Source organism: Lepus europaeus, chromosome 3 (genome assembly GCF_033115175.1).
Source record: "Lepus europaeus isolate LE1 chromosome 3, mLepTim1.pri, whole genome shotgun sequence".
NCBI classification, from domain to species: domain Eukaryota; kingdom Metazoa; phylum Chordata; class Mammalia; order Lagomorpha; family Leporidae; genus Lepus; species Lepus europaeus.
The window spans coordinates 33023819-33039227 of NC_084829.1; the positions used below are offsets into that span (position 1 = coordinate 33023819).

The following is a 15409-nucleotide window of genomic DNA, read 5'->3' on the forward strand; positions in this document are numbered from 1 at the left end:
ACCTTAATTCCTAAGCCCGAAAGAGACGCAACATTGAAAGAGAATTACAGACCAATATCCCTGATGAACATAGATGCAAAAATACTCAATAAAATTCTGGCCAATAGAATGCAACAACACATCAGAAAGATCATCCACCCAGACCAAGTGGGATTCATCCCCGGTATGCAGGGATGGTTCAACATTCGCAAAACAATCAACGCAATACACTACATTAACAGACTGCAGAAGAAAAACCATATGATTATCTCAATAGACGCAGAGAAAGCATTTGATAAAATACAACACCCTTTCATGATGAAAACTCTAAGCAAACTGGGTATGGAAGGAACATTCCTTAATACAATCAAAGCAATATATGAAAAACCCACGGCCAACATCCTATTGAATGGGGAAAAGTTGGAAGCATTTCCACTGAAATCTGGTACCAGACAGGGATGCCCTCTCTCAACACTGCTATTCAATATAGTTCTGGAAGTTTTGGCCAGAGCTATTAGGCAAGAAAAAGAAATTAAAGTGATACAAATTGGGAAGGAAGAACTCAAACTATCCCTCTTTGCAGATGATATGATTCTTTATTTAGGGGACCCAAAGAACTCTACTAAGAGACTGCTGGAACTCATCGAAGAGTTTGGCAAAGTAGCAGGATATAAAATCAATGCACAAAAATCAACAGCCTTTGTATACACAGGCAATGCCACGGCTGAGGAAGAACTTCTAAAATCAATCCCATTCACAATAGCTACAAAAACAATCAAATACCTTGGAATAAACTTAACCAAAGACATTAAAGATCTCTACGATGAAAACTACAAAACCTTACAGAAAGAAATAGAAGAGGATACCAAAAAATGGAGAAATCTTCCATGCTCATGGATTGGAAGAATCAATATCATCAAAATGTCTATTCTCCCAAAAGCAATTTATACATTCAATGCAATACCCATCAAGATCCCGAAGACCTTCTTCTCAGATCTGGAAAAAATGATGCTGAAATTCATATGGAGACACAGAAGACCTCGAATAGCCAAAGCAATCCTGTACAACAAAAACAAAGCCGGAGGCATCACAATACCTGATTTTAGGACATACTACAGGGCAGTTGTTATCAAAACAGCATGGTACTGGTACAGAAACAGATGGATAGACCAATGGAACAGAATAGAAACACCAGAAATCAATCCAAACATCTACAGCCAACTTATATTTGACCAAAGATCCAAATCTAATCCCTGGAATAAGGACAGTCTATTCAATAAATGGTGCTGGGAAAATTGGATTTCCACATGCAGAAGCTTGAAGCAAGACCCATACCTATCACCTTACACAAAAATTCACTCAACATGGATTAAAGACTTAAATCTACGACCCGAAACCATCAAATTATTAGAGAGCATTGGAGAAACCCTGCAAGATATAGGCACAGGCAAAGACTTCCTGGAAAATACTCCAACAGCACAGGCAGTCAAAACCAAAATTAACATTTGGGATTGCATCAAATTGAGAAGTTTCTGTACTTCGAAAGAAACAGTCAGGAAAGTGAAGAGGCAACCAACAGAATGGGAAAAAATATTCGCAAACTATACTACAGATAAAGGATTGATAACCAGAATCTACACAGAAATCAAGAAAATCCACAACAACAAAACAAACAACCCACTGAAGAGATGGGCCAAGGACCTCAATAGACATTTTTCGAAAGAGGAAATCCAAATGGCCAACAGACACATGAAAAAATGTACAAGATCACTAGCAATCAGAGAAATGCAAATCAAAACCACAATGAGGTTCCATCTCACCCCGGTGAGAATGGCTCACATTCAGAAATCTACCAACAACAGATGCTGGAGAGGATGTGGGGAAAAAGGGACACTAACCCACTGTTGGTGGGAATGCAAACTGGTTAAGCCACTATGGAAGTCTGTCTGGAGATTCCTCAGAAACCTGAACATAACCCTACCATACAACCCAGCCATCCCACTCCTTGGAATTTACCCAAAGGAAATTAATTTGGCAAATAAAAAAGCCATCTGCACATTAATGTTTATTGCAGCTCAATTCACAATAGCTAAGACCTGGAACCAACCCAAATGCCCATCAACAGTAGACTGGATAAAGAAATCATGGGACATGTACTCCATAGAATACTATACAGCAGTAAGAAACAACGAAACCCAGTCATTTGCAACAAGATGGAGCAATCTGGAAAACATCATGCTGAGTGAATTAAGCCAGTCCCAAAGAGACAAATATCATTTGTTTTCCCTGATCGGTGACAACTGAGCGCCAAAGGGGAAACCTGTTAAGTGAAATGGACACTATAAGCAACAATGAACTGATCAGCTCCTGTCCTGACTTTAGATGTACAATGTAATACTTTATCCTTTTTAGTATTTGTTGTTGTTGTTGTTGTTCTAGTACTAGTGGTTGAACTCTGTAATTAACACACAATTATTCTTAGGTGTTTAAATTTTAACTGAAAAGTGATCCCTGTTAAATCTAAGAGTGGAAAAAGAGAGGGAGGAGATGAACAATTTGGAACATGCTCAATCAGACTGGCCGCAAATGGTGGAGTTAGAAATGTGCCAGGGGATTCCAACACAATCCCATTAAGATGGCATGTACCAATGCCATCGCACTAGTCCAAGTGATCAATTTCAGCTCACAATTGATAGCTCTGATAGGTCTAAGAGTCAAAAGATCACACAAACAAGACAAGTATCTGCTAATACTAACTGATAGAATCAAAAAGGGAGAGAAAGATCCAACATGGGAAGTGGGATACACAGCAGACTCATAGGATGGCAGATGTCCTAAACAACACTCTGGCCTCAGAATCAGCCTTTAAGGCATTCAGATCTGGCTGAAGAGCCCATGAGAGTATAGCAGGCATGGAAAGCCAAGATATCATGGAAAAAAAAAAGACCTAAATGAATGATCTCTGGGAGTGAGATCCCAGTGGAAAGAACGGGGTCATCAAAGAAGGAGGTACCCTTCTCCGAAGGGAGGAGAGAACTTCCACTTTGACTATGACCCTATCGGAATAAGATCAAAGTCATCGAACTCTAAAGGCTTCCATAGCCCTGGCAACTCATGACTAGAGCCTAGGGAGATTACTGACGCCATGAACAGGAGTGTCAAATTGTTAAGTCAGCAACAGGAGTCACTGTGTACTTACACCCCATGTGGGATCTGTCCCTAATGTGTCCTCTAAAGCCAAGTGATGCTATAACTAGTATTGAAACAGTATTTTACACTCTGTGTTTCTGTGTGGGCACAAACTGATGAGGTCTTTACTAATTATATACTGAAGTGATCTTCTGTATATAAAGAGAATTGGAAATGAAAAAAAAAACAACCTGGTGTTAATTGGAAATGGCATAGAAAATTAATTAATTTGAAAAAAAAATTATGTAGGATCTCTGTCTTTAATGTGCTGTACATTGCTATTTAATGCTATAATTAGTAATCCAATGGTAGTTTTTTCACTTTATGTTGCTATATGGGCAATATGTTTAAATCTTTACCTAATATATACTAAACTGATCTTCTGTATACAAAGAGAATTGAAAATGAATCTTTACATGAATGTAAGGGGAAAGGGAGCGGGAAAGGGGAGGGGTGCGGGCGGGAGGGAAGTTATGGGAGGGGGGAAGCCATTGTAACCCATAAGCTATACTTTGGAAATTTATATTCATTAAATAAAAATTAAAAAAAATAATATGAAAGGATAGCATACATGTCCAAATTCTTCTATTTAGGGAATATTAGGACCATTTTAGGTGTTGCATACTGAAATTATTACTTGTGCTTATCTTCATCCCATGCTTGTTTAATTTTATGTTAACCTTGAAAATGAGAGCTACAGTGTTGAAACTGGGCACAGTTTATCACAGATGCCAACTGTAATTCCTTCAGCTCAGTACTTGTGCAGTCAATATGGCAGAGCATACTCAAACCAAACATTGTTTTTGTCTCATGCACACTTTTCTTTTGAACACAATGGAGAATTGTTTGAAGACCATGGTGGCCCATGGACCTGCAAATGTGGTGTCTTGATATTTACCATGTGCAGCATTCAAGCCTTGCATGTAATGATGTGACTATTTAATAAGGGCTTAGCTGTATATATGTTTAAAATATAGAATCTAGTACATGCAAGTTCACAGTTCCTGATTTCATCCTATGCTTCATTTTTTAAGAGTAGCAGGATATAAAAGAAACTTTGCTGAGAAACATGCCGTATGAAAGTTGTGACCTGCCATACGTCACCTAGTGTTGTTGTGAGCTGGGCATGGCCTAAATCTCTATTCCAGACTCTTGTCTTTTACATAGAGAAGAATTGTGTAAGCACAGGCAGAAACACAGCATGCAGTGTGGTAATGATTATTTATAGAGTGAGAAGAATACACAGGCACATGAGGTCTTATTTAGGGAGAGTGGGCCAGGAAAAGTAAAGATCTACTTATTTTTACTGGGTCCATGAGAGCAGAGAGAGAGAGAGAGAGAGGAGGAGAGTGGGAAAGAGTGATCCCCTTCCCTTTACCAGGCTTCCTATGAACTTAGAGAAGGGGAGTGGTTACATAGTACTGTCCCCATGTCCCAGGTGAGGGGAGGTACATCCGGGGGAGGAGTCATCTGATTGTCAGATGGGTTGTTAAGCTAACACAGAGCAGGGAAGGAATGACAAGCAGCTCATGAACTTAAAAGCATGAATCTGTCTCAGCTCTGCTCCACTCTCTTATTCGAGTCTTACTACCAAAGAGCAGGACAGTGAAATTATCCAAGACTCTGTAGTGCTTTGTGTAATCCAAAGTTACTTTTTTCTCCATAAAAAAATTTGAGATAATGTTTTAAGTTTACATTATTGTCAAACACTTACTACTCCACTAAGATCAACAAGTAAAAATGAAATGACCCTGATGGTTACTGATGTTGAGCACTTTGATCTATCTGTTGGTCTCTTTTATGTCTTCTTCTGATGAATGTGTTTAAATCTGTTGTGCATTTTTAATTGGATTGGATGCTTTCTTCTTGTGTTATTTAAGTTTTTTTTTACATATTCTGTAAAGATGTATAGATCACAAATATTTTCTGAATTCTGTAGTTTGCATCAAGGTATTGTTTTCTTTGTTTGGCTGAAGCTCTTTAGTTTGACTAAATTACATTTGTTTATTGGGTTTTTATTTTCTGTGCAATTAGCAGTCTGATATATAAAATCCTCGCCAATTCCAATATTGTGAGGTGTTTTCTCTAGGTTTTCTTTTAATAGCTTCAGTTTCATGTCTCATGGTAGAGATTCGTCCTCTATTTGGTTAAATTTATTCACAGGAATTTCACTTTTTGTATTTATTGGGAATGGGATTGCTTTCCTTTTCTTAATTTTATTTTTATGATATTAATATAAAGAGAACAGATTTAATATTGTTCAAGATGGAATTCTAAGAATATAATGTCTTTTTTCCTCCCTCCTCTTCCCTCTTTCTTTCCCTCTCTCCCTCCCTTGCTTCTTTTCTCTCTCCCCCCCCCTTTTTTAAAATTTTTGAGATAACCTTTTAAAATGACATTATAGTCAAAGGCTTAATGCTCTGCTAATTAAAAAGTTGAGCAATTAAAAAGTCCTATAGGGATAACCTTCTTTTCCAGATAGTTCACTATTTGTATCTAACAACACTACTTTTTTTTTTACATTGACTATCTTCTGCAACTTTGCTTAATTTGTTTTATTTGTTTTAACAGCTTTTCAGTGGAGTTTAGGGATTTCCTATAATATAAGATTATGCAACGGCAACAGTTTGACTTAGTCCTTTGCAGTTTGATACTTTTTGATACTTTTTTTTCCCCTCTCTTGTTTAATGGTTTAGCTGGGCCACCTGGGCTATGTTTAATAAAAGTGATGAAGGTGGACACCCCTGTATAGTGCAAGATCTTAGAAAACTTCAGATTTTCCCCATTCAATATGATGTTATTTATTGACGTGTTATATATGGGTTTAATATGTTGACATATGTTTCCTGTATAGTAAATTTGGTGAGAGTTTTTACCATTAAGGATGTGGATTTTATTAAATGCCTAATCTGCATTTCTTAAGATGGTCATATTGGTTTTGTCCTTCATTCTATTGTTGGGGTATCATGTCTATTGATTTACATATTTTGAGCTATCCTTGCATCTCTGGTATGAACCCTACTTAATCATGCTGGAAGATATTTTAGTGGGCTGTTCAATTCTATTTGCTAGTATTTTGCTGGGGGCTTTCGCACTCATATTCATTAAGGAGATTGGCCCCAAATGTTCTTTTTTTGTTGTGGCCTTTTCTGGTTTTGGTATGAATGTAATGTTGAGTGAATAATGTAAATTTGGAAGAATTCCCTCCTCTTCCATTTCTTTAAATTTTTTAAGAAGATTTTTGTTAATTCTTGTTTAAATCTTTTGTGTAATTCAGCAGTGAAGCCAGTTGGTCTTGGGCTTTACTTTGAAGGGAAATTTTTTGTTATTAGCTGAATATTTATACTATTTATTGATCTCCTCAGGCACCCTAATCATGATTTCATATTGCTGATTTATACATATTTAAGAATTTGGCATTTTTAACTTTATTTTTTATTTAATAAATGTAAATTTACAAAGTACAACTTTTGCATTTTTGTGGCTTTTCCCCCCATAAACTCCCCCCTACCCAAAACCATCCTGTCTCCCACTCCCTCTCCCATCACACTCTTCATCAAGATTCATTTGCAATTATCTTTATATACAGAAGATCAACTTAGTATATACTAAGTAAAGATTTCAATAGACTGCACCCACACAACCACACAAGACACAGAGTACTGTTCTACTGGTAGTTTTACTGTTAATTCTCATAGTACAACACGTTAAGGACAGAGATCCTACATAGGGAGCAGGTGCAGAGTGACTCCTGTTGTTGACTTAATAATTGACACTCTTATTTATGATGTCAGTAATCACCCGAGGCTCTTGCCATGAGCTGTCAAGGCTATGGAAGCCTCCTGCATTCACGAACTCTGATTTTATTTAGACAAGGCTATATCACAGTGGAGGTTCCTTCCTCCTTTCAGAGAAAGGTGCCTCCTTCTTTGATGGCCCATTCTACTGCTAGGATCTCATTCACCGAGATCTTTCATTCAGGTCGTTTTTGCCACAGTGTCTTGGCTTTCCATGTCTGCGAGACTCTTATGAACCTTTTAGCCAGATCCAAATGCCCCAAGAGTTGATTCTGAGGCCAGAGTGCTGTTTAGGGTATTTGCCACTCTATGAGTTTGCTGTGTATCCTGCTTCCACTGTAGGATCATTCTCTCCCTATTAATTCTATCCTTCATTATTTGCAGACACTGGTCTTATTTGTGAAATCTCTTTGGCACTTAACCTATCTTTTTGACCAATTATGCACTTAAGCTGAACACTTTAACAAGTGAGATGGCATTAGTACATGTCACCTTGATTTGATTGAATTGGAATCCCCTGGCACATTTCTAGCTCTACCATTAGGGATAAGTCCCATTGAGCATGTGCTGAACTGTATATCTCCTCCCTCTCTTATCCCCACTCTTATATTTAACAAAGATCACTTTTTAGTTAATTTTAAACACCTAAGAATAACTGTGTATTAATTACAGAGTTCAACCAATGGTATTAAGTGGGACAAAAAATACTAAAAGGAATAAAATAGTAAGTTTTCCTCAACAGTCAAGACAAGGGCTGATCTGGTCATTGTTTCTCATAGTGTATCAAATTTGTTGTCATACAATTGTTAATGGTAATCTCCTACAATTTTATATATATTTTTTTAATTTTTGACAGGCAGAGTGGACAGTGAGAGAGAGACAGAGAGAAAGGTCTTCCTTTTGCCGTTGGTTCACCCTCCAATGGCCGCCGCGGTAGCGCGCTGCGGCCGGCGCACCGCGCTGTTCCGATGGCAGGAGCCAGGTGCTTCTCCTGGTCTCCCATGGGGTGCAGAGCCCAAACACTTGGGCCATCCTCCACTGCACTCCCTGGCCACAGCAGAGAGCTGGCCTGGAAGAGGGGCAACCGGGACAGGATCGGTGCCCCGACCGGGACTAGAACCCGGTGTGCCGGCGCCGCAAGGCGGAGGATTAGCCTGTTGAGCCACGGCGCCGGCCACAATTTTATATTTTTGATGTCAATCATATTGTCTCCATTTTCATTTCTGATTGTATGTGTCTGAATCCATTGATTGTTCAGGAGTAAGCTGTCTAATGTCTGTGTACTTATATGTTTCCCAATACTTATCTAGTAATTTTTTTCTGGTTTTATTGCAGTGTGTTCAGAAAAGACATTGATCTGATTTCTGCTATTTTAAATTTGTCGAGACTTATTTTGTGACCTCTGGAAGATGGTGGCTGTGCAGTTATTAGCTCTACTTTCTAGAAAGGTATGGTACTCCTTCATTTCAAACTGCTGTAGATGTATAGGCATACAATTAGGCCATCACCTCATAAAAATTTAATTAAAAAGTGTTAAAAAGATGAATGTGAAATGTGAAGCTGAAAAGCTACTAGACAAAAATAAGAGAAAATCTCTATGACATTCATGTAGATGTTATGCTTTTGGATTCTCCCTATGTGCTGGAAAGTTGTATCAATTTCACGTTTTCATAAGGATACCAGTCATATTGTATTAAAGACACACCCTCATTCAGTGTAATGTCATCTTACGTAATTGCATCTGCAATAATCCTATAGCCAAATAGAGTCACATTATTGGATACTAGAGATTAGAAGTTCACATGTGAGACTGAGGGTAGGACACAATTCAATCATTAGAACAGAGAACATTTAAGAGAAATATGAAGATTGGAAAACATTATGTAGTTAGATAACTATTTTGAGGATTTTGATTATATAAGGAAAAAGAAGAATATATAGGAGGATATAGAGTTCATGGAAAATTTACTCTTACACTTTTGATTGGGCAGAATTTGAGTTTTTTAAGATTCATGAGAAGGAGTAAGTAGAAAAAGTAAGAGAAATAACTGATTGTTCCCCAAACCAGGCAGGTCAGTATAGGACTGATGGAGAGAATAGCTGTTGTTCCTTATATAGGAAGAAGTTGTTTGTATTAATGTAACTGAGAGGGAGGAGTGGTAGTTCTGGGATCCGCAAGGAGGAAGGCCTATACTTCCGGGAATGGAGAAGTCCCTACCTGTACCTGTGGGGAAGAAAAGTCCTTGTCAAAGTCCCTGTGGATGCCTAAAGGTCAACCAATAAGGATCAGACCCGTTTCAACCTTTAACTCCCATGCCCTGAATCTATAAAAGGAGCACTCCCAATCTCTGACACGCAACTTCCCCGGCCCCTGCTCTGTTGCTCTGTTGGGGCCGTGGAACCTCACCCGGGAGCGGAACCCCAATAAACGCTTGTGAATTAATTGATTTGTCTGCCTCAGAAGATTTGTTATACGCCAGACACCTTGCAGATGGTGCCGAAACACCTTGGTCCCATATGTCCAGGCTTTCTGTAACCTCTGCTCCTGTCCTACTCCCTTCTCTCCTACTTTCCTCTCTGCCTGCTCCACAGCCCAGGTCTTGCTGGCCAAGATCGGGCCCCCACCTCCTAAGGATGCCTCTTCTGTGTTACTGCCAAACTCTCCACCCTCCACCTTTTCAGACCCTCCTGAGTTCCTGGGGACGCCACAGCTAGCCAGGAACCTTCCGCCCCCATATTCGCATTCTTCCGCCCTGCCCCACCCCATGTCCTGCCTCTCCCTGCTGCCATTGCTGGAAGCCAGGTGGCCACGTGGCCCAACCACCAGTGTCAAGCTCCTCACCCCAATCCTAATGGGATTCGCTGCTCCTGCTTCCCTGGCTGCCCTCTGGCAAAGTTTTAAAAGGACCTGTTCCTGCACACGTGGCTCTCTAGCCTCCTCCTCTGGTTTCTTTTCTTTGAATTTAGGAAGATCACTACCTTTGAAAATGTTGCTTTGTAACTTGCTGAGTTAATTTTTGCAATTTATTTTAAAGGGTTCTGGGTAATCAGTACTCAATGAAACAGCAATGGGTAATTAGTACTTGTTTTAGATGGATGCAATTTTAATTTTAATTGAATTCAAGTAGAGATATATCATATCAGCATCTTAAGTTATTTAGGTGTAACTGCTAATTTATTGTAAACTCTTGTATACTCAGCATGTTAGATTTGTGTTAAAAATATTATAGAAATGTGCATTTGGTAAGGAAGGTTAAAGGGAAAGAGTTATTTTGAATAAAGCAAGGACAAAGTTTGTAAGATTGACTTTATCCTGATGGCTAGTTTACTCTAGACAGGAATGGAAATGATGGAATGTTCCAAGTAAGTTTAAGAGGGTGTGTGGATGTCACAGTAGGTTACAGAAGAAATCTTGGATCTTAATGAGAAAGCCACAGAGGCCTAAAGAGTTAAATGTTCTATAAAATCCTACAGGTGTTTTCAAAAATGCTATGAGAAGTAAGCAAGTGCCTCTTGTTGAGTTTATAATAAGTTTATAATTTTAAACGTGGCAACTGAAAGTGTTTTGTCATCCATAGTTTTATATATCAGATTCACTGCTCATAAAACTAAAGCATTGTTGGTTCTGTGTTTAGCTGTCCTCCTATGGGTTCTGATGGACTTTTTCCAGCCACATCTATTGTATTCAGTACTTTGGGATGGTGTTGCAAACAGATGAAGCCAATAATGTACTATAGGTTCCAATTGAGAGAAAGTATGGTTAACTGAGGTTACTAAGAGCAGAAATTCGAATCAATTGGTAAATTAAAAAACAGTTAAAGAGTTTAAAAAGTTAATATTGACAGTGCTATATTTGTTATCTAATGATTGAAGCTGCTATCTAAATTTTCATTTGACATTACTATTGTCAGTAAGTGATCTGGGACTTGAGCACCCCCTTGACTTGCATCCTCTGGTCTGCTTTAACAAAAAACAAGAGGAAAAGAAAGCTAGCCATCAGAAACATAAAGATAGGTGGCAGCCTATTGATAGCTGTTCTGTACAGTGATCTGCCCTCAAGGAGACCCAATAGGCCAGTCCACTGCGGTGGCTTTCAGTGTGGTAAGCCTGGGCTTCAGCAGAAGTCAGCTTGTGAAGAGCCCTGGCGGCTCTGCCAGCCAGGAGTTGAATCACTGGAAATGGACCTGCCCTGGAGTCAAAGGAATTCAGGTCAGAGCCACAGATCTTATTGGCTATAAGCTTGGCTACCAGCTTCCAAGGTGACCACCACAGCTGAGGGGACGGCCAAGTAGGGTCAACCACACTGCAGGCAGAACTGTAAATTTCCTGTTAGAGATGCCACCTGCCTTTACCTGGCCAGCTCTCCTCCCAGGCCAGCTAAGTAATGAAAGTCAACAGAGTGCCTTCCCCAAGGAGGTTCACACCTCCCTTAGGATATACCCCATGTGAAGAGATAGATAGGTCTGGGCCTCTTAACTTACAAGGCCTAAAGCCAAATAGATTATTATCAAGCCCTTTCTGTCAGGTTCTATTTGCCTCTCAATCAGAAAACTTAATTGTAGCTTAGACACACCTTTCTTAGCTCCTCTAATAATGACTCTGTCCTTTGTTCTAGACCCTGTCTAGCCCACTTGGGTCTCATTCCTTTGTAATCATAGCCTCTACTATAACATCAATGGCTCTATTCCCAACCTGTGTGTATTGATGGTCCTCTCCTCCACTTAATGTTATATGATTATTCAGAATTTCTCTACAGACAAACCCCTCTACCTGCAAAAGCTGAGTGGCCTTTCTCACAGTCTTGGCTGGGATCAGATTTAAACCACATCCATCAAACAATCCTCACAAGGGTCCAGAGACCCTCCCTCATTTTCTCTCCTCTATGAAATCCTTTCATTACCTGGTTAATGCCACTCTTAGGATCATTGGTTGCTATTCTCACCCTGACTTGTATACTGCAGTGTCTGTTTAAGTGTTTACGGCAGGTGATAATGGAATGAACCGAGGCCTTCAGCAACCAGGCAGTCAACGAGGTGCTTCTCCATCCATACATGCCTGTCCCTGTGGAGCTCCAAGATACCCACAGTGGGCCCCTGTAGACAATGTCCCCAGTCAGCAGGAAGTAGCCAGAGAGACTCATCATCACCCCCTTTCCTATCATCAAAAGGTCGGGATGGTAGCTTTGAGATCTGCAAGGAGGAAGGCCTATATTTCTGGGAATGGAGAAGTCCCTACCTGTACCTGTGGGGAAGAAAAGTCCTTGTCAAGGTCCCTGCAGGTGCCTAAATGTTAACCAATGAGGATCAGACCTGCCTCAACCTTTAACTCCCATGCCCTGAATCTATAAAAGGAGCTCTCCCAATCTCTGACACGCGACTTCCCCGGCCCCTGCTCTGTTGCTCTGTTGGGGCCCTGGAACCTCACCCGGGAGCGGAACCCCAACAAATGCTTGTGAATTAATTGATTTGTCTGCCTCGGAAGATTTGTTATACGCCGGACACTGCAAGGAGTAATGGAGATTCCCAGATAGATAGCATTGTTTTATTTGTTGTTATAAAGGTGAGACAGTTCCCTTCTAATGGATTATAATAATTGTTACTTTGATTTTCTAAGTGGGAACAGAGTACTTTATTGAGAACAAGGGAGGGTAGAATAGAAACTTCAAATAAGTGAACTATTTTAAAAGTTGATTGGACAAATATAAGGAAATGTAGATGGCTGGAAAAGCATGGGGGGTAGTGTTGTCATCTAGGTTGTGAAAGATACAACAAATATACAAGGTACCAGTCTGCTCAGACCTATGAAGTTTTAAAGCCCATTATCTGCTAGTGTCACAAAGGATAGAAACATCCATATTTGGGATTTTGCTAAGAAAATGTCACAGAAGGACAAAGAGCGCAAGTTTTCACTTACTAGTAAGGAAATGTTTGAAGTTATTGTTCATTCCTATTTAAGTAGAAAAGGGTGGGAATTGAAGTCAGAAGAGACTGAAGCAGTGGATAGGTACAAAAGATAAGTGTGCAGTTCAGGATGCTAAACCTCCTGTTTCACATGTGGAAGTCTGCTGCCATCCTGAAGAGGAGTGCACATCAGTTAGAATTAGATCTCCTAATAAGACACACAAAAATACACTAATGGCTTAAAGATATAAAGGTTTATTTTCCAAAGAAGTCTTGTGTTAAACAAGAATATTTAGAATAAGTTGTCAAAAATTTAAAATCACAATGTCTATGTGTTTTCCATTTCTTATTTCACTCTCAAAAATATGCTTCAAGTAATTATGTATCATTTCATATCTAGCCAGTAGAAAAAGTAAACAGCAAAGAAAGACATATAATTTCCCTTTAAAGGAAAATATCAGAAGTCAGACTACACAATTTAACATACATTATACTGGCCAACATCTAGTCACATGCAGCAGAGGAGGCTAGGAAATCTAATATTAAACTAGAGTATAATAGGTCGGGAAATCTATTACTAAGGAAGAGGAAAATTAGTGGTAAAGAACAATCAGAAATCTGTGCCCACAGCTCCATTTAGACAATGAACCAATCAGGAGAAAGAAAAAAAAATGCAATTTCTCAATAGTTGCCATTGCAATCAACGTTGGGACTCAACGTCATTATTTTGTGAAATAGGGTGCACTTATAAATTACAACATCACTCTGTTCTCCTTCAGTGGACAATGATCAAGGTGCCTGAGTCAGAGTTCCAAAGCCTGAAAAGAGGTCTTAAGGCACCTTGGAACAAAATCCGGGTAAAGGTGTAAATATGGGATCCATCTGTCATGTTATAGAACGACACATCTCCATCTTCATAATCCAGGAATATCCCCACCCTACGTGGGGACTCTCTCATAGTTAGATGAGTTTCCGGGGAAGTGAGAGCCCAGAAATCCCCCTCATAAATCCTGATGGCCCAGAAACCATTTTGTGGGGATATTGTTACTCTCCCATTCCTTGTTACATTGTCTCTACAGATTCCCAGATCACAGGAAACTGTGTCCCCAATATCTACCTCCCAGTAGTATCTCCCCGAGGTGATACTCAGCTGACCCAGCACACAGGGAAGGGAATCGAATCTCTGTGGGGAGGCAGGGAGATCTTTCTTCTCTTCTTGCCATGTTACACGTCTCTGTTCAGACAGGAAGAGGGCAGGATGGGCAGTGTCTGCATCCAGGGTCACGTTTACTACAAAGACAAGAGAATCATCATCATCTAACTAGGGAAAGTCTCAGAAGTCTGGGGCTAGAGAAACTATTCTGTGAGAGCTGCTCTGGCCCTAGGTGGATTCTGCTAACCTCTACCCATCTTTGTGTGAGACTATGCACAAAGAACAGGATCCCTGTACACCATCATAGACTCACCAGCCTGGAACTCTTCTTTCCTCCAATCTGCAAGAAATATATCAACATGAGAACCACCATATGAGAAAGAAAGCTACCTGACCATTTACAGTATGAATTCCCCAGGTTTAGTTTAAAATAATAGCAACTAAAGAAAATTCTCTTACATAGCCTTGCCCTTCAGTTTATAGCTTGCTAAATTATGTCTGACTTGAAGACTTGACCCATGCCAATACTTTCCCCATTTAAAAAATTCTACAAGATAGCAGTCCTTTATCTTTTTAGAGGTTGGGGAGGAAATAGGGAATATGGTGACTTTGACTCAATAACTTATTTTGCTTTGTTCAAATTTTAGTACATAATTACCATTCTACTTTCCCTCAAAGTGTAAGATGATACAAAGATTTACAAAGATTAAAATATAATGTTCCAATCCAATATGTGTTAAAATTTTAGGTTTATTTGAATAGTAAAGTGATGGAGGGTTGAGAAGAGAAACAGAACAAGAGCTGTTTCATCTACAGCAATGAGTAAGAATGGGCTAGCCTAAAGCCAGGAGCCCAGAACTCCATCCAAGTCTCCTTGCAGTGGTAGAGAACCAAGTACTTGGACCATCATCTGCTCTCTTCCCAGGTGCATGAGTAGGAAGCTGGATTGGAAGTAGAGGAACTTGAACTCATCAGCACTCCAGTATTGAATGCAGGTGTCCTGAGCAGGAGCTTAACTTCTGTGTCAAAATACTCATCCCAGTGTCTTAAATTTTGTAGCATTATGTCATTTTTATGGGAGATATGCTTTGGATTTCTTTTCCTTCATGATGTTTTGTACATTGAAGATGCTCATGTATAATATCTTAAATAATAGGTTATTATTTGAAACCGTGTCACTTACCAGGATATAATGCTGCTTTCCTCCAGTCTGCAAGAGAAGAAAATTGATAATCCTTTATTTTTTTTCCTTCTGTGTCTTTTTATCATTGCACTTCTCGATATCATCCAGCATTTTTCTCACATTTCCTTCTCTACATCTTCAGTGCTTTCTTTTTCTCACCTCTATTCTGGTATTCCAGATTTCAAAGACATGATGATGAAAATGATCA

The 15409-nt window shown here is 39.5% G+C and overlaps 1 protein-coding gene across 1 annotated transcript in view; it reads right to left on the reverse strand.

Moving 5' to 3' along the window:
* The window catches only part of LOC133756493 (butyrophilin subfamily 1 member A1-like), a 79777-nt gene extending 65502 nt beyond the window's left edge, over positions 1-14275 (reverse strand). Inside the window, exons 1-2 of the mRNA XM_062187167.1 lie at positions 14266-14275; positions 13706-14155 (exon numbers count right to left, since the gene is read on the reverse strand). Coding sequence (XP_062043151.1) covers positions 13706-14155; positions 14266-14275 — 460 coding nt within the window. The remainder of the gene's footprint in view (positions 1-13705; positions 14156-14265) is intronic.
* Between the last annotated feature and the right edge of the window lie 1134 nt (positions 14276-15409).